At 35.5% G+C, this 27,715-nt stretch overlaps 2 protein-coding genes across 2 annotated transcripts; both read right to left on the reverse strand.

Moving 5' to 3' along the window:
* Positions 1-6,325: 6,325 nt before the first annotated feature.
* LOC124843808 (septum-promoting GTP-binding protein 1-like) lies at positions 6,326-8,991 on the reverse strand. The gene is made up of 6 exons (XM_088092503.1): positions 8,287-8,991; positions 8,025-8,145; positions 7,831-7,927; positions 7,686-7,725; positions 7,506-7,589; positions 6,326-6,961 (listed from the first exon to the last, which is right to left on the reverse strand). Exons 1-6 carry the CDS (start codon positions 8,617-8,619, stop codon positions 6,797-6,799), a joined length of 840 nt encoding a protein of 279 aa, XP_087948629.1. The 5' UTR covers positions 8,620-8,991; the 3' UTR covers positions 6,326-6,796.
* A 904-nt stretch (positions 8,992-9,895) lies between these two features.
* LOC124843809 (glutamate receptor 3.4-like) lies at positions 9,896-15,055 on the reverse strand. Its single transcript, XM_088092502.1, has 7 exons — positions 14,868-15,055; positions 14,055-14,432; positions 12,549-13,894; positions 11,765-12,042; positions 11,528-11,559; positions 11,026-11,435; positions 9,896-10,622 (listed from the first exon to the last, which is right to left on the reverse strand). Exons 2-7 carry the CDS (start codon positions 14,350-14,352, stop codon positions 10,179-10,181), a joined length of 2,808 nt encoding a protein of 935 aa, XP_087948628.1. The 5' UTR covers positions 14,353-14,432; positions 14,868-15,055; the 3' UTR covers positions 9,896-10,178.
* Positions 15,056-27,715: the final 12,660 nt, after the last annotated feature.

The raw sequence follows: 27,715 nt of genomic DNA on the forward strand, positions 1-27,715 counted from the left end.
ATATATATTTATTAAAAGGGTCACATAATCTCGTATCAAATGAATCTCATCCCATACTCCAATGTCAAACTAACATTTTTCAAAACAATAAACCCTATCCAACATCATCATCGTTGCTGTGAACACAATAAAGGTAGGAAACGTTTTCTGAATGTAATCTTTTGATGTGTTATTAAAGTATTTGATTACAATCGTTTTATAATAATAAAAGAAAGTAACTGCACTTTCCCACTCTCCTAAATGAGTGGGATATCTTCTAACAGATCTCTCGTTCCTAAAAATCAGCTCCTCAATCCCCTAATAATAGGTCAGCATAAGACCTTTTATTTAACTGCATAAATTAAAGGACTTTAATCTTTATTTAAACTAAATAAAACAACATGAAATAAACCTGATAATCCCTCCCTTAAACTAAATTCCAAAGACTTTTAGTTTACTTCCGATGCTGTAATTATGCCCAACATACTTCTAATCTTCAAAAACTGCTCCAGCTTGAGTGGTTTAGTCATTATATCAGCTATTTGATTTTGAGTGCTACAGTGACTTAACTTGATTTTCCCTTCCTTAACCAAATCTCTCAAGAAATGAAATCTAACATCAATATGTTTGCTTCTGCCATGCAATACTGGATTTTCTGACAACTTAATCGCTGAATTGGTATCACACATAATCAAGCTATGTTTTTGTCGTTTGAAACCTATGGTCTCCAAAATTCTCATGATCCATATGCATTGACATGCACATGAAACTGCAGCTATGTATTCAGACTCTGTAGTAGACAATGTCACTATTGGTTGTTTTTTTGGATGACCATGAAACTGCACCTGTTCCTAACGAAAAAACAAATCCAGATGTACTCGTTCTATCATCTACATCACCTGCATAGTCACTATCTGTATAGGCCATCAAAGTTATATCTTCTCCTTTCTTGTAAAGTATTCCTAGTTATGTAGTCCCCTTTATATACCTTAGAATCCGTTTCACAGCCTGCCAATGAATCTATGAAGGATTCTCCATGAATCTGCTAATGAGGCTAACCACATACATCAGGTCAGGTCGAGTTGCCGCTAGATACATGAGGCTTCCAACTGCTTGCTTGTAGAGTGTGGCATCTGCTTTAGGCCCTGCATCATTTTTGGATAATTTCATTCCTGGAACTATTGGGTTCTTCACTGCATTGCATTCCATCATGTTAAACCGAGCCAAAACTTCCTGTGCATATTTCCTTTGACATATAAAAATGCCATATGAATTCTGCAAAACTTCAATTCCCAAAAAATACTCATCTTCCCCAAATTAGTCATGTCAAAGGTTGACATCATAGACTCCTTAAATTCATCACACATGCCTTTATCATTGTTGGTATAAATCAAATCATCCATATATAGACTTACAATAAGAATGATTTCGTGAACAAAGTGTGCTCACAGAAACATCTTTCAAAGCCATTCTACAAGAAATATGCTTCTATTTTGTTATACCATGCTCTAGGTGCTTGTTTGAGTCCATAGAGTGCCTTCTTCAATTTATATACTTTTTCTTCCTCCCCCTTTTTGATGAATCCAGCTGGTTGTTGAACATATATTTCCTCCTTTAGTTCTCCATGGAGAAATGCGCTTTTCACGTCTAATTGAAATATGAACTAGCCATTTTGTGCAACCATAGATAGAATTATGCGAATAGTATCTAATTTGGCCACAGGTGCAAATACCTCCGTGTAATCCATACCATAGTGTTGTGCATAACCTTTTGCCACTAACCTTGCTTTAAACTTGTCAACTTCACCATTCTCCTTGAATTTTGTTTTGTAAACCCATTTCACTCCAATTGGTTTTACATCTTTGGGAGCATGAGTCAATTCCCAAGTCTGGTTTCTCTCTATAGCCTCCATCTCTTTCACCATTGCCTCTTGCCACTTCTTATTTCTGACTGCTTCTTCATATGTTACTGGATCAGTTTCAGCTATCATAGCATCAAAGTATCTGCTTTCACCTTCTTCATAGTCTGCCATCCACACAGGTTTTCTCCTATTTCTTCTTGCCCTCCCTTCAGTTGGAATCTCACGTATTGGGGAATGAGATTCATTTATGGTGTGTATCTCTGCAGCTACTGTTTTTGTTTGTTCATCTCTTGATTCTGCAGCTTTTGATTATGGTTTCTCCTCCTCCACTTCAGATTCGGTTTCACTACTTTCTTCTTCTCTTTCAATAATTTCTTGATGATTTTCTGTTTCCTTCTGCTCCCATTTCCAGCCTTTGTTTTCTTCAAATACAACATCCTTGCTGACTATTATTTTCTTTTTGATTGGATCAAAAAGTCTGTATGCTTTGGATTCATCACTGACTCCAAACAGAACACACAATCTGCTCTTGTTATCAAGCTTAACTCTTTGCTGATCTGGTGTGTGGACATGAGCAAGACAACCAAACACACGAAAGTAGCCAACAGACGGTTTTATTCCACTCCATGCTTCCTCTGGAGTCATATCTTGTACTGCAGATGTAGGGCATTTATTCAGAATGTGTGCACACCATTTTGTTGCTTCTGGCCAAAAGATTTTTGGAAATTGTTTTCCAATCAGCATAGTGCGAACCATATTCATGATGGTTCTATTTTTCCTTTCAGCAACCCCATTCTGTTGGGGAGTATAGGCAGCTGTTAGTTGCCTTTTTATGCCTTGATTTCTGCAAAATTCCTCAAATTCTTTTGAGCAGAATTCTCCTCCTCTATCAGTTCTTAAGCAAATAATGTTTTCTCCAACTTCTTTTTCAACTAGAACCTTGAAGTTTTTGAACAAAGAAAACGTTTCAGATTTCTCACTCAAAAAATATAGCCAAATCTTCCTTGTAAGGTCATCAATAAAGCTTAAAAAATATCTCTTATTGCTGCTGGAAGTTGGTTTGATTGGCCCACACAAATCTGCATGAACAAGCTGCAGTTTCCTAGATGCTCGCCATTCTCCTTTCTTAGACATAGTGAGTCTGTGCTGTTTTCCTTCCAGACATTGTGTGCAAATTTCTTGAGGGGCTGTGATAGGAGGCAAACCTGTTACCATTTGCTTAGAAGCAAGATTACTCAAACCATCATAGCTTAAATGCCCGAGCTTGTTGTGCAAGAGTTGAGAATTTTTTTCTGCATTAATCTGAAAACACGTATCTGCTCCCATGGTTGCTGCTAATACAAACATCCTACTAGAATTCATTGGAATTTCCCATAGTATTCCTTTATCAGGATGTGTAATTGTGCAAGTATTGCTTACAATTTTGATGCTCAGCCCCTTTTCCTGAAGTTGTCCTATGCTTAGCAAATTGTTTTTCAATTCAAGAACGTAAAATACATGCGTAATAACAGGCATCAATCCATTTACCTCCATTCGAATGCTCCCTTTCCCCATCACATTTATGTGAGTATTATTTCCTAGCTTGACTTTGCCTCTAAAGTTCTCATCTAATTCTGAGAACCATTCCTTGTTGCCACTCATGTGGTTGTTGCATCCTGAATCCAAGAACCAATCAATTTTCCTTCCTTCTTTGTTGCTCACGAGAGCCATTAGTAAAATCTCTTCCTCATGTTCTTCCATCTCTGCATAATTTGCTTTCTTTTCCCACATTGGACATTCATACTGAAAATGTCCAAGTTTATGACATTTAAAACATTCAACTTCATTTTTGTTAAATGTTTGTCTCCCTCTTCCTCTACCTCGGAAGGCTCCCCTTGTTCTCCCTCTTCCTCTGCCTCTTCCATATTTCTCCTCAAATACAGTTTGCATAACTTGCTCTTCTTCCACTGAACATGTCATTCGCTGCTCATGCACCAATAAACTACTTTGCAATTCATCTATAGTCATATTGTTCATGTTGTTGGATTCCTCAATTGAACATACTACATAATTGAATTTAATAGTCATAGACCGCAAGATTTTTGCAGTAATGACACTCTCTTCTATTCTTTCTCCTGCTGCTTTCATGCTTTTGGCAATCTTTAAGGTTCGACCAAAATATGAATTCACCGATTCTCCCTCCTTCATTTGCAATATCTCAAATTCCTTACGTAAAGCCTGCAACTGTGTCGTTTCACCCTTGTGGATCCTTGAAATTTCTGCTTCATGGAGTCCCATATATTTTTGGACATTTCATCGTTTACGATTGTGTCCAAAATCTCTCTATCTATTGCTTGATAGAGATAATTCTTTATCTTCAAATCTTTAAGCTGTTGTTCTTCCAGCTTTTTGAGTTCTGCATCTGTTGCTTTTGTTTTGTCTTGAACATCATCAATTCCATGCTCCACCAAGCTCCAATACTCCTTAGAACGTAAGAAGTTTTCCATTAACTTCGCCCAATGGTCATAATGACCATCAAATTTTGGAATAGCAGTCTGGACATATTTTCCGTTTTTTGTCATCTCGAAGTGCACTCTCAAGTTTTCCCAACAACTCACAGTGTATCACTCTTCCCAATCCAATTCAGAAAACAAAACTCTCTAGTGTTTCTCTCTCTTACTCACGTGTGACTTTTCTTGGTTCAGGCCCCTGTGAAGGAGCTCTGATACCAAATTGTGAACACAATAAAGGTAGGAAACATTTTCTGAATGTAATCTTTTGATGTGTTATTAAAGTATTTGATTACAATCGTTTTATAATAATAAAAGAAAGTAACTGCACTTTCCCACTCTCCTAAATGAGTGGGATATCTCTTAACAGATTTCTCGTTCCTAAAAATCAGCTCCTCAATCCCCTAATAATAGGTCAGCATAAGACCTTTTATTTAACTGCATAAATTAAAGGACTTTAATCTTTATTTAAACTAAATAAAACAACATGAAATAAACCTGACAATTGCATGCCACACAAATTATTATGGCGAAATCGTGTATCATTGCACTTTCTTTGATGATGGTGAAGAGGAAATACTAAGAGAAGAATACGTAAGGAAGAAAAGAAAAAAGATAAACATGATAAAATTAATGATGGTTTGGTTTACGAGAAGTAAGAAATGAAAGAACGTCATTTTACCTTTTATAATAGGTTTAATACGTATTTTGGTCCCTCTTTTCGTAGGGTCTGTTCAAATTGGTCCTACTTTTTTTCAAAAGTTCACTAAGATCCCACTTTTCGCAAAAACGATGCACGTTAGTCCTTTTTTAGGTTTAATACGTGTTTTGGTCCCTCTTTTCGTAGGGTCTGCTCAAATTGGTTCTACTTTTTTTCAAAAGTTCCCTATTTTGATCCCTCTTAGTGAACTTTTCGTATTTTGGTGAGCTGTACATTTTTCGTTGAGGTGAACTTTTGAGGGATCAAAATGTACAGCTCACCAAAATACGAAAAGTTCACTAAGAGGGATCAAAATAGGGATCAAAATAGGGAACTTTTGAAAAAAAGTAGGACCAATTTGAACAGACCCTACGAAAAGAGGGACCAAAACACGTATTAAACCTAAAAAAGGACTAACGTGCATCGTTTTTGCGAAAAGTGGGATCTTAGTGAACTTTTGAAAAAAAGTATGACCAATTTGAACAGACCCTACGAAAAGAGGGACCAAAATACGTATTAAACCTTTATAATATATACTCTTTCACATTATTTTCATCCTTCTTATTTTTCTAATCTAGTTATTTAAATTATATTTATAACATAATTCAAAGTGTACACAACAACTATCTACTGTCTTTCTTTGAAATTTAAACTTTTGTCACAGTTTTTTTTTAAACTATCTTAAAAATTTAAAGAAAAACATATTTAGATTATCTTTTATTTCAATTTTTAAACAATGTAAGATTTTTAAACATGTTAAAATTATACGAGAAAATGAGAGATAGAGATACTGCCTTTAGAAAGGTCCAGGAGAAATTATCATCCCAAATTTTATTAACTTTGTGTATGAGCATATAACTTTTTTGTATAGAAGTGTTTCTCTGTGATTTCTTTTCTCTTTTACGAATTTGTAATTACATGAATGTAACTAGTAAAAGCTTATGCTGAATTAAAATGCAAAAAAGTGAAAGAACACTAAAGTAAACAACATCATAGTTAGCTGAATCAATTCCCACTTGTCAGGTAAAATTTTAAAGAATTTAGTTATCTAGAGACAGAACTATCAAGGTTGTAAGAAAAGTGCAAAAAAAATAAAATAATGAAAGAAGTATTTTTTTTGACCAAGATCTTTATAGGTCAACAACACCATGAGTAGTAATTTGAAGTTGCTTTCTCCAGTTCATGAACAATCTTCTTGAAAATCTATTCATCACAGTGTGATCTTTCAAATCACATCATTAATGTTAATCAGGACTTACGTGATAAAGACCCCATGACTTGAGTGAGAGAAAGAAATGAACCACATGAAATGGTTTTATTTATTTAAAAGAACTTTGGATTACCAGAATTCAAACCAGGTGAGAAATAAAAAAGAAACAAAAAGAAAATTAGGTACATCTCTGTCTCATCATCTATGCTCTTGACAGCAACTCAAATGACACCTTAATATCAAGACAAAAGCACCACTGACTAATCTGTACTCAACAATTAATGCATTAGTTTCTCTTTTCTTGTTATGCTGCTACTACTCAACCTTATACTTCTCTCCTTTGTTTTCACTTTTCCCCTTATTCTTCTCCTTGTAAAACTTATTGCTGGTGATGGTGATTGAAGAGAGCCTTGCTTGTTTCCATGGAAATTGACATGTGTGTAAACCTAACAACTCAATTGCCCCAAGAGTGAGATATTCTCATCACACCCCCCAAGTTGGCACGGTTGACTTTGAAGTATGCTCACTTAACTTCACAACTCTATGTAATGTACAGTTCAGAAGTCAATGATGGGCTCCCCAACATTCAAATTTCTTTCCACTTTCCATGGTAGGTCGAAAAGTTTGGCAGTGATGAACTTGAAGATCTTATTCACGTTGATGTTGTAAGTTGCACTGGAAAAGAACAAGGCAGCATTCAGGGCCTTTGCATATTTTCTTGCCTGTTCAATGTCACAACATCACAAGCATCAAATCTTATCTTCAAAACAAGACATTTTTTTTCTATTTTGGAGAGGCTCACACAGCATTCCAACATAACATGCTTGCAAATAAATAGGTATGGACCATGGTTGGTCTTGTCTTCCCTAAGACTCAATGAATCATCAAACATGAGGTGCCTTATAATGTAAGATGGGGTCCATGATCATTAACCTGACCATGCTTTATGCAGGTGACTCTACTTGGTTTTGATGATTAAAACTATCTTTAACATGCCTATACCCTATTGAAAAATTAGTGGTGTCTGCAAAGTTAAGTGTTTGGAAACAATGAGTCTATTCCATCAATCTCTTTTGTTTTTATTCCACGTTGCAATTGAAAACAACAATCATCAAAACTATCAATTTTTCTGATTTTGTAGTGATATTGTGTCACAAAAGAATGCATAATACTTCTTCAGATCTGGAGGTTCTGTTTTAGTAGATCTAAGAACATGCAGAGATCGTACATAAACTGCATTTTTATTGTTGAAATTGGAACTCTTACCTCATTAGCAACGGTCCATTGGATATCAATAGGCAGCTGGATAAAATCATCAAACTTGGTTCCTATCAACACTGGTATTGCTGTCTACAAAAGTCAAGGATAAAGCACGATAAAATCCCACTCCTCTGTATCCACATGCATACAAGTTTATGCTTTCTGGGACAAAAGAAAAAAATATACCTGATTCCATTTCCTGGCTTCTTTGTACCAACCGAGAACACTGAAATCATTCACCCAAAAAAAAATGGTGAAAATTCATCTGATATTAGCAATCTGAAAAGGCTTTAGCCAAAATTAATCCAAAACAACACAACAAAGAAGGTACCTGTTTAATGTGCATCGACTTGTTAGATCAAACATAATCAAAATCGCCACAGAATCCGTGCAAGCCATCGGAATTCGATCTTCTGTTTTTCCATCACCTGCATGGAAAACAACCAATTATTAAAATATAAATAATTAACCATCATTGATCTTTCTTTTTTGCCATATCCATATCCAACACATGTATATATCTACCTTGTACTTCCCAGATACAGTACGAGATGCGAACCCCTTTAACGACCAGTGTTTTGTCCATCTGATTTAACCCTTCCATCTGGCTACCATGCTTCTCCTTTTCATCCCCAACATATTTCACCTGAAAACCACATTCAAACAAAAGGAAAATACGAACAATAAATAAAAACAATTTTTTGACTCGACCCGTTTCAGGTTAAACGCAATAGAACCAAAAAATAAAAAGAAAAATATCCATGCTGGCTCAAATACTAATACAAACCAAAAAGCTGGTTTTTCCAATTTGGCAATCTCCCAACAAGCTGATCTTCAAGGAGACCAAGTCAGAATCCAAATCATGGGTTTGAAACATCGCCGGCGGCGCGACATCCATCTCTTCACGAGCAATTTCGCCGGGTGATTCTGCGGTCGGGGGCAGCGGCGGAGAGGGTAATGCTGGAGGCAGCATGCTGTAGGTGTTGTTGGTCTTCCTCCCGGAACAGAGCAGGATGCGGTGGAGGACACGGAGGATGCAGCGGCGTAGCAGGGAAACGCGGTGGTGAAAGCGTCGCCTTATGGTGGTTGAGTTGTTGAGTTTGGTGCCAAACTGGGGCATGTTTTGTTTTGATATCCTTCCTTGTTTTTTTTTTTTTGTTTTCTTTTGTTGTTTTCGGAGGAAATAAAGGAAAATTTGAATATGTGTTTTTGTGTCGTGTTTGGAATGGAATGTTGATGACGACGACGAACTACGACGGATGGCCTCAAGTGCAACCACTGAGCCTCTCAGCCATGAAAATGAAAAGTGAGGTTGTGTGTTGTCTCATATTTTTGAATGCTGAGGGTACTTTCGGGTTTTCCGCCCTCACCTCTCCCTATGTTATTGATTTTGTGAAGGGTTTTCACTTTTTCAGTTACATCTTTCAACGACTTTTGTGCTATCAGCAGCACTACTTTAAGGCCACGGTTGACCGTTAATATATGAACACTGTCCTTTCATTCCACAATTTTAAATGTGGCTACAGTTTTCCTCATTTTAAGACACCGTCAGATAAATCTAGATTTTGCTCCAATAATTTTGGTTATACTTCAGAAAATTATATTTTTATTTATTACTATTTCTTATTTATTTATGTATAATATCACTACTTTTTATCTTTCTATTAATACCTCTAATGTTTGTATGAGAATTTTTAAATTATTATTAAAAAATTATTATTTGTGATCTTTCCGTGTGTGTGTATAGTGATTTAATAATAATTTAATATTTTATTGAAGAATCTTTTTGCCTTAGCCATGTTTCAATTCTTATTACTATTAACTTCGATTAACTAAGAATATTGATTGGTGAATAGTGTGGGTTCTATAAAAATCTTCTCTGCCTTTTGTGTGTGTTTGAAGTTTGGTGAATAAAAAGGGGCTTTTGAGAAACAAGACAACATTATCGACCACGTGTTGCTCTGGAAAACATGTGTTCAATGGTCCCATTTGATGAATCATTTTCAAATGTGTACCTCACCAGCGACAAACCCATGTAGTGAAATCACCAAATCATTCAATGCAGTATTTGGAGATTTCATACTCGGAGATTCGTGTCATAAGAATTATGGTGACAGACAAAATAAAATCTTTGCTTATTTTTCATACTAAACCAAAATCTTGGATGAGAAGGATGAAGGGCAACTAAGAATACTTGTAGTGGTTGCGTAAGATCATATAAAGCTTGAACCTAATTTCTACTTTCTTTTTATTTCTTCAAGACAACCTTGCAAAAGGGTCTGTATAAAACATGTTATTCCCAGTAAAAATATCAACAACTTGCATGAATGAACTCTTGAAGCCCTTGCTGGATTTTGCTTATAAACAAACTCACTTTTAATAGGACCACCAAAAGCTTGGAAAATGAAAGCATGTTCTATGATGAAAATTGTGTCAGGGTATTCCTTTTCTTCACAAGCTTTTTCTAAACAAAGCTACAACAAACTAAAGCATGATTTTTGTTCTTTCTTTAAACAATGTTGTGGTGGTGACAGTCTTGCTGTCGCAATTTCCTAGCTAGGAAGGAAGGATTTACCTTCAGTGGTGTAGACTAATTTGTGCCAACGCTATATGACTAGGTAGCCTAAAAGAGAAAAAAACAAAAAGATAAACAAAGCAAAATGAGAGAGGGTAGGTTAACTAGATGGCTGATGAAACAGAAGGATCATCCAAGCTTTGGCTGTGTCTCCTTTTCTTGTTTTCCCTAAGTATCTCTTTGACTTCTGCTTCCCTTTTATCTACAAATACCATCAACTTCTTCAGGCTAGGAGTTCTGCTTGGACGTCTAGACCTCCTCACTGGTTGGAGTTCCTCATCAGTTTTCTCAGATTCTGGGCTGAATTTGTTATATTGACAGAAGATTCTGGCAAAGAAAATTATGAGGGTAATGAAACATGCAATGCCACATATAAGAAAGAGGCCCCAGAAACTTGTCAGAGCTAGTTTGTTTGAATCAACATCTACGGTTGTACACTCCTTTTTGTTAAGCCATTTGTCATGAATCCTTTGCAGGTCACCACTCTCAGAGAGTTGAAGAATGGCGGTTGACAAGTCAACAGCAAGGGGAGAGTCCCTCTGGAATGCCTGTTATCAGGGAAAAAAGTCAACCATGATTGGAAAATCATCCCTAGATATTACATCAAAGATATGAACACAACAAGCACATCACAGTAGAAGAACATTGATGTGTAAAATTAGATATAACTTGGCTTATTTATGTATTTTTCATAGCAAGTGTTGCCATAAAATTATGTAACAAAGTAACTCAAGATATTTTCTTTTAGGAGAAAATGGAATACTCAATGCAATAGGGTATGTTTGATTTCTATTTTCAAAATACTTATTAGCCCTATAGATACTATATAAACAAACCTGAGGTTGGAACGCTTATCTATTTTCCAAACTACAAAAGTAGTGTGCAGTAGAGTTAAATAATGGATGAACATATGGAATCCTTAACTTTAGACATGCAAGAAGAGATACTCACAAATCCCCAGCCACTCTTAGTGAACTCCCGGCCAACAGTTCTGAATTTACACTGACTGCTGGACATCAAGAGCTCAATGTAAGGAAGCTCGTCAACAACTGCCACAACTCCTCCAGCATGAGGTCCTCGCTGAAGGGCATCAATATAATCCTCCATGTTTTTCAGCGTAACTATTCTAGATTCAGCTATATTGAGGTCATCTACAAGATACTTGCGTGCAAATGAACCATCTTGAATTCCAATCGGTAGTGTACTTGAGATCAAGCTATCAATTCCTTCAATTTGAGATGACAGTTGCCGCACAGTGAGGATAGAGGTCAAGCTAGCTGTGTAGCTTGAATTTATGATCAACACCACAAAGAGCCATATGATTAGCACCAATCGTCCAAGTCCACTCACAGTGTTCTCCCCTTTTTGTCAAGTCAACGAATTTCATCATGAACAATACAAAACAAGGACAGTTGCAGGTAAAAATTGAAAAGGGTGTGAAAGAAAAACATACTGTGTGAGAAAAACATGGTTGAGAAACTAAACCTGCAATAGAGGAAGGAATTGATCTTAGTAAAAATATTTTACTGTATGTTAAAGTAATGCAATTACCTCCAATCTGACTAATACACTACAATGATATAGCAAGGGATGCAATGTCACATACCCTTGCAATGATCATCACAAAGGGACTTTTGTGATCCACGAAAAGATTGAGAAAAAGGGTTTCAAATGGGCAGAGCATACTCACCAAAACACTGTTATAAGTTGTTTCCTCGGTGAGCCCCGGAACTCAGGATTGAGCCTGTGCTCAAGAATCCATACAACACTTCCAACAAAAAGAAAGAAAGCACCAGTGACACACCACATTTCAGTAGTGAATGGCTGAAGGAAAGACCAAGGGCTTGACTTCTGCTCTTTAAAAGGAACAACAACAACAAGCCCTGAGGGCATGAAAGGTTGAGTAAAATCCACTATCCTTGTCCTATTTGTGACAATTGTAACATCTCCAACAGCTGCATCAAAGTTCTAGACAATTAAAGGACACCAAATTAGCAAAACTATCAGAATTTGAAAACCATATCAAGGAAAGGATCAATTTCCCACATTATCGCTACTCATAGTCTTAAACATAAGTAAATTATCAAGGATTAAATATTTTTGTAGTCTTTAAACTTAGATTCCAAATTGAAATTCTGTCCGGTCTCAAAGTTTAATACATATTGGTCCCAAACTTTACAAAAAATGGATATAACTCTCTTAGCTCTAGGATGTTATGTATTAAATGACGTTCCAAGCTAATATTTTAGTTGAAACGTGTCAAAACAACTCAAATGTGTTAACCTGAGACTTTGTTTGACACAAAATTTAATGCAGTTGGATTAGGAAGACTATATATATTTATTTTTAAAGTTTAAGAATCAAAATATATCAAAGTTTCGGCAGAGACGGACTCCAATTTTGCAAGCTTAAGTACTGAAAATATATATATAACCCAATTATCAATGGTAACAATGTATGATTTAGATACTCACATTTTGTGCAACTTGTTCCACAAGCTCGTTGTAGCTAGGATTCCTTACACCATTTCCAAATAACATGTATTTTCGTGGGACAGGGTAAGGCAACAATTTCAAGGCTGCTTCAAAAACGTCAATGCAATAGCCTTGTACCCCTGGCGGGTTGTTGTCCTTAGAAACAAAGTCCTTGTAGCTCACTCTGTTAGGAACTGCTATCCTAAGTGGTTGTCCATTGTTGGGAAACACCCACCCCCTTGGTGTAGTTGTAATCTCTCCAGGCCATATCACACTGTAAAGTTGTTGATTTCTCAGCAAAGGTGTGTTTGATGATTTTTTCAGATATAAAGTTTCAGGAGCTACAACTGTCAGACCAGAATGATTAGACCAGTAACCAATTCTACGGGATCCACTACCACCAATATTGAGAATTTCATATGCTGGATGAACTAAATTGTTGTCCATGTCAAACTCAATTTGACCACTCACACCAGTGAAGTTCATTCCTAAAATTGTCTGGAGAAACTGTGGACCACCATCAAATGTACGAAGTGAAGCTAAATGCAACATGCTTCCATTTGTTTCTTGCAACTTAGGGTCACTAGAGAAAGAAATGTTTCCCCCTTCATTGAGATAAGCATCAAGAGCACGAGCTGCTAACCAAACAGAATCATAAGCATAAAATGCATAAGAATTGAAGCTTACAGTGTCTTTGGCCCTTTGGCTTTTCAAGGTGGAGAGAAGATTCTTCTTGAGATCAGTGTCAGGAATGTGATGACGAAAAGCCACAATCCCTTGTAAGAGATTCATTGTGTCAGGGTCAGGTGACTCTGAGGAATCCAGCACTGAAGGAAGCCAATCTGTTGCAATCCAAACGTAGCCACTGCCCATCATTCCGAGCTTCTTGGCAATGGAGAAAATTGCTAAACCAGTATCAGGATTCACATGCAGAACATAGACCCGCGATTCCATCAAGTTCACTTCATTCAACAAGTCACTGATATCACTTTCTGAGGCCCCAGGAGAAAAAGCAGCCTTGTAAGAGATCTTGGAACGTTTCTTCGACAGTGCATCACCCAATACAGAAATTCCATTCCTGCCATTGTCATCATCTACATATATGGCAATTACCTCCCTCCATCTGTGATAATTAATAAAGGCTGAAACTGCATACATCTGAAAATAGTCGTTCTGAGTAGTGCGGATAAAATATGGGTACTGTAGAGAAGAAAGAGTGGGGTCAGTAGCCCCAAACGACAGAAGAGGTACATGGAGTTCATTAACAACATGAGAGATTATATGAGCTGTTCCAGATGACAGTGGACCAACAACAGCAACCACATCATTCTCCATCAATTGCAGAGCTACATCATCAACAAGATTAATCAAGCCTATTTACTCACACCCTTTCCCCAAAGAGAGGATTTCATGAACAAACAAAAAAGTGTTGAGGTTAAATTTAAGTAAAACCAATCGGTGAAAGAGATAGCTGCTGAAATTTCAAGCTTTGGCAATGGCAAATACCTTCCATTGTTGCAAGAAACGCACTGCAATTTGTGCTGTGCAAAATGACTTGCAGGTCAATGCCAGGGAGAATGCTCGTGCTAGAATTAACATCTTTAACAGCAGCCAAAATTGCAGGTAAAGCAGATCTTCCAATGACAGAATCCATAGGGAATAGGGCTCCAAATTTCACAACCTTCGGTCTTGAAGAAACAGAGGAATCCACACTGGTAGGTGAAGAAGGTTCTTTCCTCCCCACCACTTCCAGGGGAATCCACAAGCACAAAACAAAGATGAACAGTGTTCTCCCCATACCCATGCTTCCAAGAGGATCTTCCTTCAAAGTAAGCAACTTTCGGCTTCAGTTCTTCAGTTTATACCACCATTCTGCTCAGAGAACTAAGCACACCAGCCATGTGCCAAAACCATTTCAGGAACAGCACAAAAAGTAAATATAAGTAAGCACCATCGTAGTTGGAACAACAAGGAAGAACAGCTCATGCTCCATCAACACAAAGATTCTATCTATATCTTGGGTGCTTGAACCTAGAAGACTAGGATTCCGCACTCAAAAATAAAAATTCCATGTTCATACTTTTGGTGATTCTAAATATGCATGAGTGAACCACAAAAATCACAGTAATCCAATCATACCCAGAAATTCCAAAAGATAAGCCACTGAAAGCATATAATAAAGGTTGGTGCTTTGGAGAAGTTAAACCCACATGTTTAATTTATTCATTAATAAATGATAATGATATAAAATAAAAACCAATATAATATGTCTGAGAAACCTAGATAACACGTTAGGAAGAACAGAATATCTGAGGTTACCTCAAAACCAGACTTGATGAGGTAAAAAAGCTTAGAACAGTGCTGTTCTGAAACATTGGAACATGAACAGCTGAAGAGGGGAAGTTACTGTGTCTTGGGTTCAAGAAAAGAATCATTCACTCCCTTTCAAGCATATTCATTTTCAAATGTCGTGGTGCTTAAAGAGATTTTTTAAGATTCATGGAACCAACGTGTTCATTTATTTTCCAGTTCTTGTAATTAATGAAAAATAATATATAAGACAAATTTCTTTTTAAGTATGAAGACTTGGATAATAGCATGAATAGTAAGTTGTCTCTCCTTTTTTTGGTTGATATTTTGCATCGACAATTCCTACCAAACAATACTGATGGGACTTTTACGTACGTTAATAAGGAAAAATAAAAATACTCAGAAAGAATTAAATATATTAAAAGTTTTAAAAAGTAATATTTAAAAGGTTTAAACCCTCCCTTGGTCCTTAAGTTTGTATGAAAATCTCAGTTGGGTCCTCAAGTTTTTTTCTGTCTCAATTGGGTCATATTTTTTGTAAAAATGAACAAATTTTACCCTAACCGTTAAGTGGTGTGAGACGGCGTTAAATTGGTGTGAGCTGGATTTTTTCATTTACTGACGTGGCATTGTGCACTAAAATTGAAAGGCCACGTGGTGATGTTTTGACTAGAACCAGATCTTCTTCTCCCTCTCCCTCTGCTTCCTTCCATCGGCGCCACCCAGCTGCAACCTGTTCACCTTCCATAGTTTTGGGAACACTACCAAGCTGTTCAGGTATTTCACCAGAAAATTTGTTTCCCTGAAGATACAAACCGGAAATGATCTAGTTGGTACCATCCCACCTTCCTTGGGGAATCTTTCATCCCTTCAAAATATCTCACTTGCAAGAAATCATTTGGTGGGAAGTATACCACGTGTTTTGGGTCGGTTATCAAATTTGAAAAAGCTGAATCTTGGTTTAAATAATTTGTCAGGAGTAGTCCCTGATTCTCTTTATAATCTTTCCAATATTCAAATTCTTGCTCTCGATGCAAACAAGTTATCTGGGACTTTTCCATCGAAACTGCAACTTGCTTTTCCACATCTTAGAGGATTCTTGGTTGGAGGGAACCAGTTCGATGGAACATTCCCGTCTTCCATATCCAACATCACCGGATTGGAAAGGTTTGATATCTCCTCAAATGGTTTTAGTGGGCCAATTCCTCTCACTCTGGGAAGCTTAAATAAACTTCAACTGCTACACATTGGCTACAATAGTTTTGGAAGTGGGAGAGGTCGTGATTTGGATTTCCTCTCATCATTAACAAATTGTACTCAAGTGCGCAAACTTATTTTGGATGGAAATGGATTTGGTGGCGAGGTGCCGGTGGAGCAATAATGGAGGAGGAAGGAGAGGGGGAGGGAGGTAGTCAAAACATCACCACGTGTCATGTCATAATCTCTCAAATTAAATAAAAATTCCACGTAATCAAATATTTTGACATCAGCGTATTAATTATGCAACACGTCAGCACCAACTAACGCCGTTTGTTACAATTTAACGGTTAGGGTAAAATTTGTTCATTTTTACAAAAAATATGACCCAATTGAGACAGAAAAAAACTTGAGGACCCAACTAAGATTTTCATACAAACTTGAGGACCAAGGGAGGGTTTAAACCTATTTAAAAATAATTAAAAGGGTTTAACAAAATACAATAAGGAAAACGTTTCTTCAACAACAGAATTTTGACAACAATTTAACAACAACACGTGTCTAATTGTTATTGGTTATTTTTATTAAATTTTCTTTAAAGATTCATTTTGTTTTGGAGGGCATTTTTGGAATAATTTTCAGAAACTTTTTGGCGCTTTTTAATTTTTGAAACCTAACCCTGCGAAAGTCTCTTTCCTCCTTTTCGAAACTCTCTTTCCCTCTTTTCGAAATTCTCTCTCCCCCCTTTTCGAAACTTTCTCTCCCCCTTCACTGAAAGATCCTTCAAAACTCTATCTCCGTCATTGAAGTTCCTTCCTTTGAAACTCTCTCCGTCATTGAAGTGGTGTCTCTGTCCACCGTTGTTCGCTCGTCGCTTGGGTCCACCAGTGTCTTTGGAGGAAGTCGTCTCTCTCTCTCTACGCCATTGAAGTGCTTTCTGTGCGCCATTTCTCCAAAGCTCTCGTTTTTCCGCTGGCACCGTTGTTCCTTCGTCGCTTAGGTGCATTGTTCCTTCCTCTTTGGTTACAAGTGCATCATTCCTATTTGAAGGGTGCATGACCTCACCTCTCGACCTAGAAACACCTTTACTTGGTCTTCCATCCACATAGGATTGACCAAACTTGAAATTTCTTGTTATGGACACCTTAAACCATGGCCAACAGGGGAATCAATCCATAAAAACTTGAAAACACAGTCGTCAGGACTGCTGGGGAGTGCTTCAGCCATGTCTGGGTACCACTCCTTAACTTTTGGGTACAAAAGGGGATTTTTCCACTGGTAATCGATTACAGGGTCCCTGTAATCGATTACAAGTGCATCATTCTTGTGTCAATGATGCAGAACCTTACCTCTCAACCTATAAACACCCTTCGTGGGTCTTCCATCTACATAGGACTCACCAAAGTTGAAATTGCTTGTTGTGGACGCCTTAAACCATGACCAACAGGGGGGATCAATCCACAAAACCTTGAAAACATAGTCGTCAGGACTGTTGGGGAGTGCTTCGGCCATGTCTGGGTAGCACTCCTCAACTTTTGGTACACAGGGGGATTTTTCCACTGGTAATCGATTACCAGCTCCCTGTAATCGATTACAACAACATCAGTCCTGTGCCAATGATGACGAACAAACAATGATCATGCACCTCACCTCAGTTGGAGAAAACCACCTAAATGGACATTTTTTTTTGAAGAAATCAATGACCTAACCTCACTATTGGTGCAGGGAGCATACCCAATAACATTTAACTCACTCACCCATCTCAAAAAATGAAAAATTGAACAAAAATAGAGAATGGGGAGTAATGTTCATCTAGCTAGGGAGTACAGTTGAAGTTTCTGTACAAAATACCCAGTTTCCTTTGGTAATCGATTACAGGGGTCTTGTAATCGATTACCAGAGGAAAAAGGGTAATTTGTACAGAAACTTCAACTGTACTCCCGAGCTAGATGAATACTGCTCCCCAACTCTGTTTTTCTGACCTTTGCTACTTGTTTTGTTCTTAAATTTCTCCACCAAACTCCAAATGACTTGATTCTTGTTTTGTTGGAATCTAGACTCAAAGAGCTTTCCAACAAAACAAGAATCAACTCATTTGGAGTTCGGTGGAGAAAGTTTTGAGGAAAACAACCAGCAAAAGTCAGAGGTGGTAGAAATATATAAAACGTTAACTTTAAGGAATTAACTGCACCTACTCAGATGTCCAAAAATTATAAATTAGTAGTCATTGGAAAATTTTTTGAGTCTACTATCTAATAAAAAAAGAATCACATCATTTGGAGGTTTGTGGAAAAATTTATGATTAAAATTGTCAACAAAGGTCAAAGTTGACAGCATGTTATCTTATACGTATATCTTTCCCTCTTAGAGCATGGGGAGTACTGTTCATCCAGGTGGAGAGTACAGTTGAAGTTTCTGTACAAATGACAATTTTTTCTCTGGTAATCGATTACAAGACCCCTGTAATCGATTACCAGAGAAAAAAATTTTCATTTGTACAGAAACTTCAACTATACTCCCCACCTGGATGAACAAAACTCCCCAGGGTCATTTTTTTGTCCCTATGGGTGATTTTTTTCTATTTTTGTCACTGTAATTGATTGACAGGGGCTTTTATAGGTGTTTAAACCAAGGTAGTTCAACTGGACTCCCCATGATGGTTTTGCCTGTGTTTTTGGTGACTTTTTTCCAATTTTTGAGATGGTTGAGTGAGTTTAATGGTCATGTGTATCAAATCCATTAACATTCTATGATGAGAACATATTTTGGTTCAATCCATGAATATTAACATTGAAAAAATATGTTGTGAATTGCAAATGTTCAATACAATCTATTACAATAATTTTTTAAAATATTAACGTCAGCATGATTGGAAAGTGGACATTCCATAATTTTATCAAGTAGACATTCCTCTCCTCATGAGTCAATCTTCCATTCAAAACATCAACAAACTTGGTTTTGAAAGAATGTTGCACACACAACTGCATAAAAAAAATTCATGTTAGAACAATCCAAAAAATAATCAACAAAACAAGAAACACAAATTGGCAAAGAGGAAAGGGGAAAGGCTAAATGGAAAATGGGAAAGAGGAAGTGGAAAAAGGGAAAGGGAAAACGCGAAAGGGGAAAAGGAATAATGGAGATATCTTGCTCTCATCACCGAAGTCACCGGAGTTTTCCATTTCCCACAACAAAATCAATATAAAGGAGAACATGTTTCTCGCTGGGTTGCCTCGCCGAAGAAGATGAAGCTAAAATAAATAGAAACGAAAGAGAAAAAAGAAAGCTTGAAGGGAGAAAGGAGAGAGCTTGAAGAGAGAAAGTAGAAGGCTTGAAGAGAGAAAGGAGTGAGCTTTAAGAAAGAAAGGAGAAAGCTTGAAGAGAGAAAGGAGAAAGCTTGGAGAGAGAAAGGAGAGGGAACGATGACAGAGGTTAAAGAGAGGATGAAAATGGAGTAAGGGAAAAGGAAAAAAGGGGAAATGGAAAATGGAAAATGGGAAATGGAAAATGGGAAACGGAAAATGGAAAGGGAAAAGAAAATACCTTGTTACCGGAGCTTTCCATTGCTTCACCGGAGTCTCGCCGGAGAAGATGAAGCTTCCTTCGTGAGAGAGAAAGAGAGAAAGGAGAGAAAACACACACAAAATGAAAACCAAAATGCAACAGTGGAGAAGAATGAAAACAAAAATGAGAGGGACATTTTCGAAAGCCAAATTCATTGTCAACTTTAACGAAAAAAAAATATTTTAAATAATCCAATAACCTTTTGACACGTAACGTTGTCAATTTTTTGTCAAAATTGCGTTGTTGGAATATCGCGATCCATACAATAATGGAGCTGTGAACGAAGACAAAGCAATAGCCATAGCCATCATGAGAGGACGAAAGACAGAGAAAGACTGGGTTGGTTGGAAATACAGTTAAAAAAAGTAGGTTTATAAATGAAAATATTACTTAAAAAAATAATAATATTTCTGGTACCTAATTAAAACTATAAATTCAAATTAACACAATACATTTTACTAATTATGTATTTTATTAAATATTTTACTTTAACTTCATCTGTTACAAACCATGTGATGCAGAACATATATTAATCTGCTAATTATTTAATTACAATCTGAGTATAACATTTATTCTCTTACATTGATATAATAATTTGTTTAAAAGTAATATCTGTTTCCTAATTTCTTAATGGCGTCTGATAATGACAGTTTAGACTTTAAAACTATCTAAATATAAGAAAGTGAGTTGATAATGCGGAAAAATACATCATACGGTTAACACATTAATTAATACTTTCAACGTTCATTACTACTAATAAATAATAGATATAAACTTTATGATGGTTATTTACTATAATGCAATTATACTATAATGCAATTATTAACGATTAAATTTTGTTCTCATTGAATTCTATAGCTCTCTCTTGGTTATTTAATTAACTGTTAAATTAGCATAATTTTTTATAATGCGTTTAGTTATCTCCGCCGACAGCCGTCATACTCATACGTCATTTTCGGAGGAAAAACAGTTTTCTTCTATTTTTTTTTCATAAAATTGTCGCTAATTTATTTTTTTTTTCTTAATTGTGTAATCATTAATCGAATTCATTTAATTTAATCTTGATGCAATAGATTAACAAAACCCTTAAATGGAATAAAAAGTAAAAAAAACAAAAATTCGCAATTAAAAAAGAAAGAGTAAAGGCTGAAAATGAAAACTCTGAATCAAATTTGAACGTGAAAGCTTTGAATGGTAGTAAAGTTACATAATAAAGTTGAAATGGTGACATGAAAGAGATATGTGAAATGGATTAACAAGTGGGAAACCAGAAACTCCAAAAAAAAAAACGAAAAGGGTTTATATGTTTTTCTTTCACATTTCTCTTTCTTTTTATTTAAATTTCTAACATCCCAAAAATACAATATAAAAATTATATAAGGAAATAATCACATATTAATAATATTTCAAATCAGTCTTACAAAAAATGAAACGTACGTTTATGGCCAAACAACCTTACAAGACAACAGGAAAATTAAAACTGTACAAATATACAATCTAAACCGAACGGTTTACAGAAGACGTACCGAACGGTCATACAAAAGAAGAAAACAACAGATGACAGAACGGTTATCACACAAAGAAACTACCTACTGACCGAACGACTCTACTGTTCGGTCTTAACTTCTACCTCGACCAAACTTTCTTCTTCCTACGCCTCTTCCAGCAAAGCTTCTCCTTCTGCTCACATCCACACGGATAAGCATTGCAATAGAAGGACAACCACCGAACGTACAAAACGAACAAAACAAGAAATATGGTAAGCTTATGTAATTTAATTCAATTATCAACATATATCTCACTCAATCAATTTAAACAAGATAACTCATTAACTCTTTCATGCAAAGCCTAATACTAGACTCTGACTGTCAGACTGTATGAATTCTGTGTAGCTACGACGTTCGTGCACCCGGGTGATGTAGTAACTGGGATACCCTCAACAGATGCCACCCGAGGTTAGTCCGTTCCGTCCAAATTAACCATAAGGACGAGGACCTCCTGCCATTCCCACACATGACTTACCCTTCTCTACGTGAGAAATGAGTAATCACGGAATATCAAGATGAACCGCCAGCTTAGCGTGCCCACATTCATACTTTACCATTCCAATATCAAATCATGAGATATTCTTCCCCGAAACACTCTTCCATAACCAAAGTCATTTCATCCATATCGTATTCTATCATCTTTCATTATTAAAACCTCAACTGAACCAATTTGAATAATGATCCCTTAGGATACCAAATACCGCACGTTAGTTTTTAATCAAGAACAAGACCGAACACTCGAAGTGAGACTGAGATATCTCCAACTCAAACATAATCAAATTGAGAGAGTTACTCACTAGTTGTGAAAAGAACCGAATATAATAATGCTTCTCAGAGACTAATATAATCGAATGTTGTTTATCAAGGGAGCCAATTCAATGAACTGACTCTTGAGAGTTCAAACCGAACATCGTAAAGCCTAGGCCGAGTACTAGGACTCTAGGTCGAAACCAATTGAGACAGGTACTGTAGGACACCAAATAATAGTACTTGACGAAATCATATGAAGAAACCAATCGCCAATAAATACTTAGCTTCTTAATGAGCTAAACCTCAAGGAAACCGAATGTCAATTGAAGACTGAACACTGTAGAGAGCGAACTCTATGGAGTTTGGACGAACGCTCTTATTACAAAGATAGATTACGGAAACGAGAACGAACGCCTAGTGTAAGACCGAACACTTACTTAGTACGAGCGCTTGGTGTAAGACCGAGCACTACTTAGTATGAGTGTTTGGTGTAAGATCGAGCACTACTTAGTACGAGCACTTGGTGTAAGATCGAGCACTACTTAGTACGAGCGCTTGGTGTAAGACCGAGCACTACTAAACTTATAGAAGAAAGGATTGATAAATATAATAAGATATCATTCAAATAGTGTTCACGAACGAACAAAATATACAAATACATATAGATATACTTAAGTTTACCATCAAACACCAAGGAACGAATATCCTTGGTTGAACGCTTATATACAGATATTACAGAACAAAGATGCTCAGTCCTGAACTGGAATTCTTTCCAAATGAAAGAATCCAGTTCCAACCGAATCCACAGGAAAAACCAACGGTCAAAGATCTTAAGTGACGAACATCAATTTTCACATAAAACTCTAGACTTATAATTCATAATCTTATCAATACATTTCTCAACATCTATCTTCATACATTCATACATCTATATCATAGTAAATATTCACACTTCATACAATCAAAACATATCAACAATCATACTTCATATATTCATTCAGAAATCAACGAATGTACATCCATTCAAAACAAGAATCTTAATCAAATTATATAAGCTTCCCTTACCTCTAAGTGTGACCGAACGTTCACAGTTCAGAATACGGGTTCACCTTTACAAGAGACCTTAGCGTTCTACAGTCATGCCTTAAGAAACTAAACCAAACAAAAATCCAGAAACTCTCAGAACAAGATGATTGACTCATGCAACCCTTAAACTAGGTTTGCATGTACCAGGAAACCAACCGGTTGAATGAAGAGAGAACTTACCAACTTAGAACCTGGAACTGATAGGTTCAAACGAACGTCCTCGACGCCGAAAATGCTCAGGTGTGGTCTGTTTGATGATCGGAAGAAGAAAATAGTGAGATTTTGTAGAGAGAAGTAAGAGATTTTTAGAGAAAAGGAGAAGAAAAGTGGCGTTTCAGAAGATTGAAGAAGATGGTTGCATGCAGAGAGTAACGTGAATTTTGAAAAACTAAATTTTACTTCCAAAACCCAATGATCACTCGACTGCTCATACCTGTCTTCCATTTTCTGATTTCGAGTTTCCCTCACTCGACATTTATCTTCTAAATAGAGTTTTTAGTGTATTTTGAATGGTTATCAGTATATAAAAAGATTTTGAACATGAATTTAACATTTCCTGAGTTTATTTATCTCTTTTAATATTACAGAGAAAAGTTTGCATATTAATTTTTGGTTTAATCCTTTTATACATCCCTATTTATGTACGAATGTCTCAATTGGGTCCTCGTTTTTTAAAGTGTATCAAAATGGTCCCTAATTTTGAAAATTCAGAGCAATTGAGTCCTTTCCGTTAAGTTGGCTGAACGGCGTTAAAAAAATTGCTGAGTGGATGCTGAGATGACGAACGAGCGCTCGTCCAGCAGCGAACGAGCGCTCGTCCAGCAGCGAACGAGCGCTCGTCCAGCAGCGAGCGAGCGCTCGTCCAGCAGCGAACGAGCGCTCGTCCAGCAGCGAACGAGCGCTCGTCCAGCAGCGAACGAGCGCTCGACCACCGAACGAACGGTCGTCCAGTGTGAACGAACGGTTGTCCAGCAGTAAGAGGTCGACGAGCGTCCGTTCTCTGGTGGTCGAGCGCTCGTTCGCTGCTGGACGAGCGCTCGTTCGCTGCTGGACGAGCGCTCGTTCGCTGCTGGACGAGCGCTCGTTCGTCATCTCAGCATCCACTCAGCAATTTTTTTAACGCCGTTCAGCCAACTTAACGGAAAGGACTCAATTGCTCTGAATTTTCAAAATTAGGGACCATTTTAATACACTTTAAAAAACGAGGACCCAATTGAGACATTCGTACATAAATAGGGATGTATAAAAGGATTAAACCTTAATTTTTTTACCTATGGAGAGTGTAATTGAATAAATGAATCGTACTGGGCAATATTAAAAGCCACGTGATTGGTCCTGTTCTATTTTTCTCTCTCCTTCTCATCAAGTCAAAGCCTTATCCTAATTGGCCAATATTATATTTTTTTTATTTGTTCTCTTTGGTTTTTTTTATCTTCGCTCTCCCTCTGTTTCCAATTTATCACATACAGCATAAAAAGCTTTGAAATGTGTTTGATATCTCGTTGTTAACGTGGAAAAAGTGGTAAGAAGAAGAAGAAAAACTAGTTGACCACTAAAAAAGAAAAAGATTTGTTAAGAATAGTTTAGTGGGTTGAAAAGTGAAAAAAAATTATAAAATTCACGTTATTTTTTTTTCTAAAACATGTGAATAAAAATATGGTGATAATAATATATAGTTTCATGTAAATAATTGATTACATTAATCATTTTTTAGTTGTAAAATATATTTATTGCTGATTATGAGACTAGATTATAAAGAAATAAACAATACATAAAATAATATTATAATAAAAATAATTTTACAATAACAAAATAATAAAATATAAAAAGTAAAATAATATGATATTATAATAAAAAAATCTTATTTTTTTCGTAAAAATATTTTGTATCTTATTTCTAAATAAATTTACCTTAGACATTATTATGTTCACAATTCAAAGTCTATCGATTATTTATCACTACATGAAATTTTCTTAAAACAAAGAAATAATAAATGAAATAAAAAAACATGAAAATGATAAAAAGAATTATATTTCACGAAACATAGATAAATTATATATATTTTGAAAAAAACTCTAAATCATTATATCACTTGTATTGATTTTTGTGAATAAAGTTAAATTTGTTAATTTGTCGATACAATGATTTTATTTATGTAAAAACATAAGCAACTTTGAGTTGCATGTGCTTATAAGACCAATGTCATCTTTCTCCAAGACTTAAAGAAATCATTTAAGAAACTTTTACAAACTATAGTAGAATAATTTTTTCAAATAAAACTTTTGAAAGTTTTTCCTTCAAACATGCTTCAAAGCATAAATGATTATCATAAATTCAACATAAATACACGAGTACAAAATAGCGTATAACGTTCAACGTCCAATCAAACTAATGTTAAAAATGATCGGTGACATTTTTGTAAATAAATGTAATTATTAAACGCAGTTTACAATTGTAATTAGACGTAAAATGATATAAAACGTCGAATGTCCAGCATTAGACATTAAAAAGTTAATGAATTTAATAAAAATTTGAGCGGGAGATTGAAAATTCATTCACTTTATCTTAGCGCGCGAGACCCTCTTCTCTTCTCAAACTTTTCTCGAACGAAGTTTGATGACCATCACATGTAATATTTTTTTCATTTGATACAAATGCATGTTAATTAACTACTTTATGTATTATTTTTGTTTGTTTTGACCGATTATTTTCGTGCTCTTGTCCTTCATAGGTGCATTTTGTTTTCTCGTCACTGGTGACGACACTTTATTTCGATGAACCCACCTTTTGAATGTTAGTTTTCGTTTTCGTTTGGAAGAACTTATTTGTTGAACTTGTTTGTATTTTTTTTTTTGAATTTGTTTGTTGTTGTTTGGTTGAACTTGTTTATTGTTGTTGTTGTTTGATTGAACTTGTTTGTTGTTGGTTATTGTTGTTTGTTTTTTATACTACACTACACGTTCATAGTTCTTGCTTTATAAAATACCAAAATCTGAAATTTGTTGTTTTTATTAACGTTGTAAAAAAGGATCACAATTAATAAAAAAACAAAAGGAAATTGATTAACAAAATTCGACGTTAAGTTAACGTCGTATATAGACAAAATTCGACGTTAATTTAACATCGAATTTTTAAAATTCGACATCAATTTAACGTCAAATTTCTTAAATTCGATGTCAATTTAATGTTTCCTGATATGATGTCGTTCGCGATTTTTGTACTAGTGATAAAAATTTGCATCTTCAGAAAAGTTGAAAAACTACAAACATATTTACTACGACTTCCTCTAAATATACTGATGTAGCTAAACTAGGACAACCTTTATCCTCTGTTTGCATTATTAGTATTCACCTTAGGTCAATTAGCATATAAAATTTGTCATATAATATTTGTGAATGAAATCATCCTACCCAATTTAAGTATTGAAAAGTTTTAGCAAAGAAAAATCGAAAACAATATTACTTATATACCTATTAGATTTATTCATAACCATACACAACAATTTTTTAATTTGAAAAGCTGCATAAGTTAAAGTATTTGAAACTTGAAATCTATGGTTTCTCATCCTCCAAATAATCCAAATAACAATAGTAATGACAATTACTTTAATAACTTTAAATAGAGGACTATAAGTAAACTTTATAAACTAAACAACCAAATCCAAAGAGAAAAACTACAAATCTTGAAAAACCTCCTTCAGTCATTCTCACAATCGCACAACAATAGAATAATGAAAGAAAAAATGAGAGGAAAATTCAACATTATTCTTACACAAAGACACATATAGCATAAAACCACACCCCTTTTTTGAACCTCCAAATCAATAGGCAAATGGTCATACAATAGCTTTCAAAAAATCAACGTTTTAACTGGTGGTACAACATCCAACCAAATCAAATTTCCTCAATCCACACATTTCATACCAGAAGAGTAAAATTGTTTAGAAACTTTATGAGAAAGTACACCAATATCATTCAAAATCTAATTAGACACATCCTCATACTCATCAACCATCAAAGAAGAAAAATCATATAAATTGAAAACAAAAGAATGAAAGTTTCAGTGAATACTTCTCAAAGTCAAGCTCATAACAGAATATAACATTACTTTATCAAAAATAAAAATTATAGCCAATTTAAATATCCAAAAATCAGAGCACCAAGCTCATTTCAAATATTAGTACAATCATCCCTACCTAACATTCAAAAAGTATTTTCAAGAATAACATCATATGCATCGTATTCTACCAAATTAATGACAAGTTAAAGAACAAATATTTTTACTTACAATTAAGAAATCAAACGCATAATTTTAACCCAATTCATTTTTCTGTAAGCAAACTCCCAAGCTAAATGTAGCATATAGACTTTATTTTTCAACTAAATATTAGTAATATGCAAACCACCATTTATCTTATAACCACACAAGAAACACCATCTAATATGGAGCAATCCTCATTTTTGTATATCCCAATCCAAACAAAATTTTAAATTCATTTTTCCACTTTAAGAAGAAGCTTAATAGGTCACTTATAAACCTAGAAGCTATGATATAACAAACCAATAATCAATGAATTCACTAGCTGAATTCTCTCCATCATACTATGCAACTTTTCTTTCCAAGAAAAAAGCTTATTAAGAATCTTACTATCAACCAAAGACCGAAAAAATCGTGTCTTAGATGCACCGATAAAAAATTGGCACACTCAAATAA

The sequence above is a fragment of the Vigna umbellata genome, chromosome 6, assembly GCF_029865625.1.
Source record: "Vigna umbellata cultivar VRB3 chromosome 6, Vumbellata_1.0, whole genome shotgun sequence".
Taxonomy (NCBI): domain Eukaryota; kingdom Viridiplantae; phylum Streptophyta; class Magnoliopsida; order Fabales; family Fabaceae; genus Vigna; species Vigna umbellata.

Bases quoted from the DNA above. Each gene is read 5' to 3' on its own strand.
- LOC124843808 (XM_088092503.1), bottom strand. From the start codon at position 8,619: ATGCCCCAGTTTGGCACCAAACTCAACAACTCAACCACCATAAGGCGA. The intron at 8,146-8,286 runs GTTTGTATTAGT...TGTGGTTTTCAG, and splicing joins TTGGAAAAACCAGCTTTTTG to GTGAAATATGTTGGGGATGA. The intron at 7,726-7,830 runs GTACCTTCTTTG...GAATGATTTCAG, and splicing joins AGTCGATGCACATTAAACAG to TGTTCTCGGTTGGTACAAAG.
- LOC124843809 (XM_088092502.1), bottom strand. From the start codon at position 14,352: ATGGGTATGGGGAGAACACTGTTCATCTTTGTTTTGTGCTTGTGGATT. The intron at 12,043-12,548 runs GTGAGTATCTAA...TTAATTGTCTAG, and splicing joins TGGAACAAGTTGCACAAAAT to AACTTTGATGCAGCTGTTGG. The intron at 11,560-11,764 runs GTGAGTATGCTC...CCTCTATTGCAG, and splicing joins CAACTTATAACAGTGTTTTG to GTTTAGTTTCTCAACCATGT.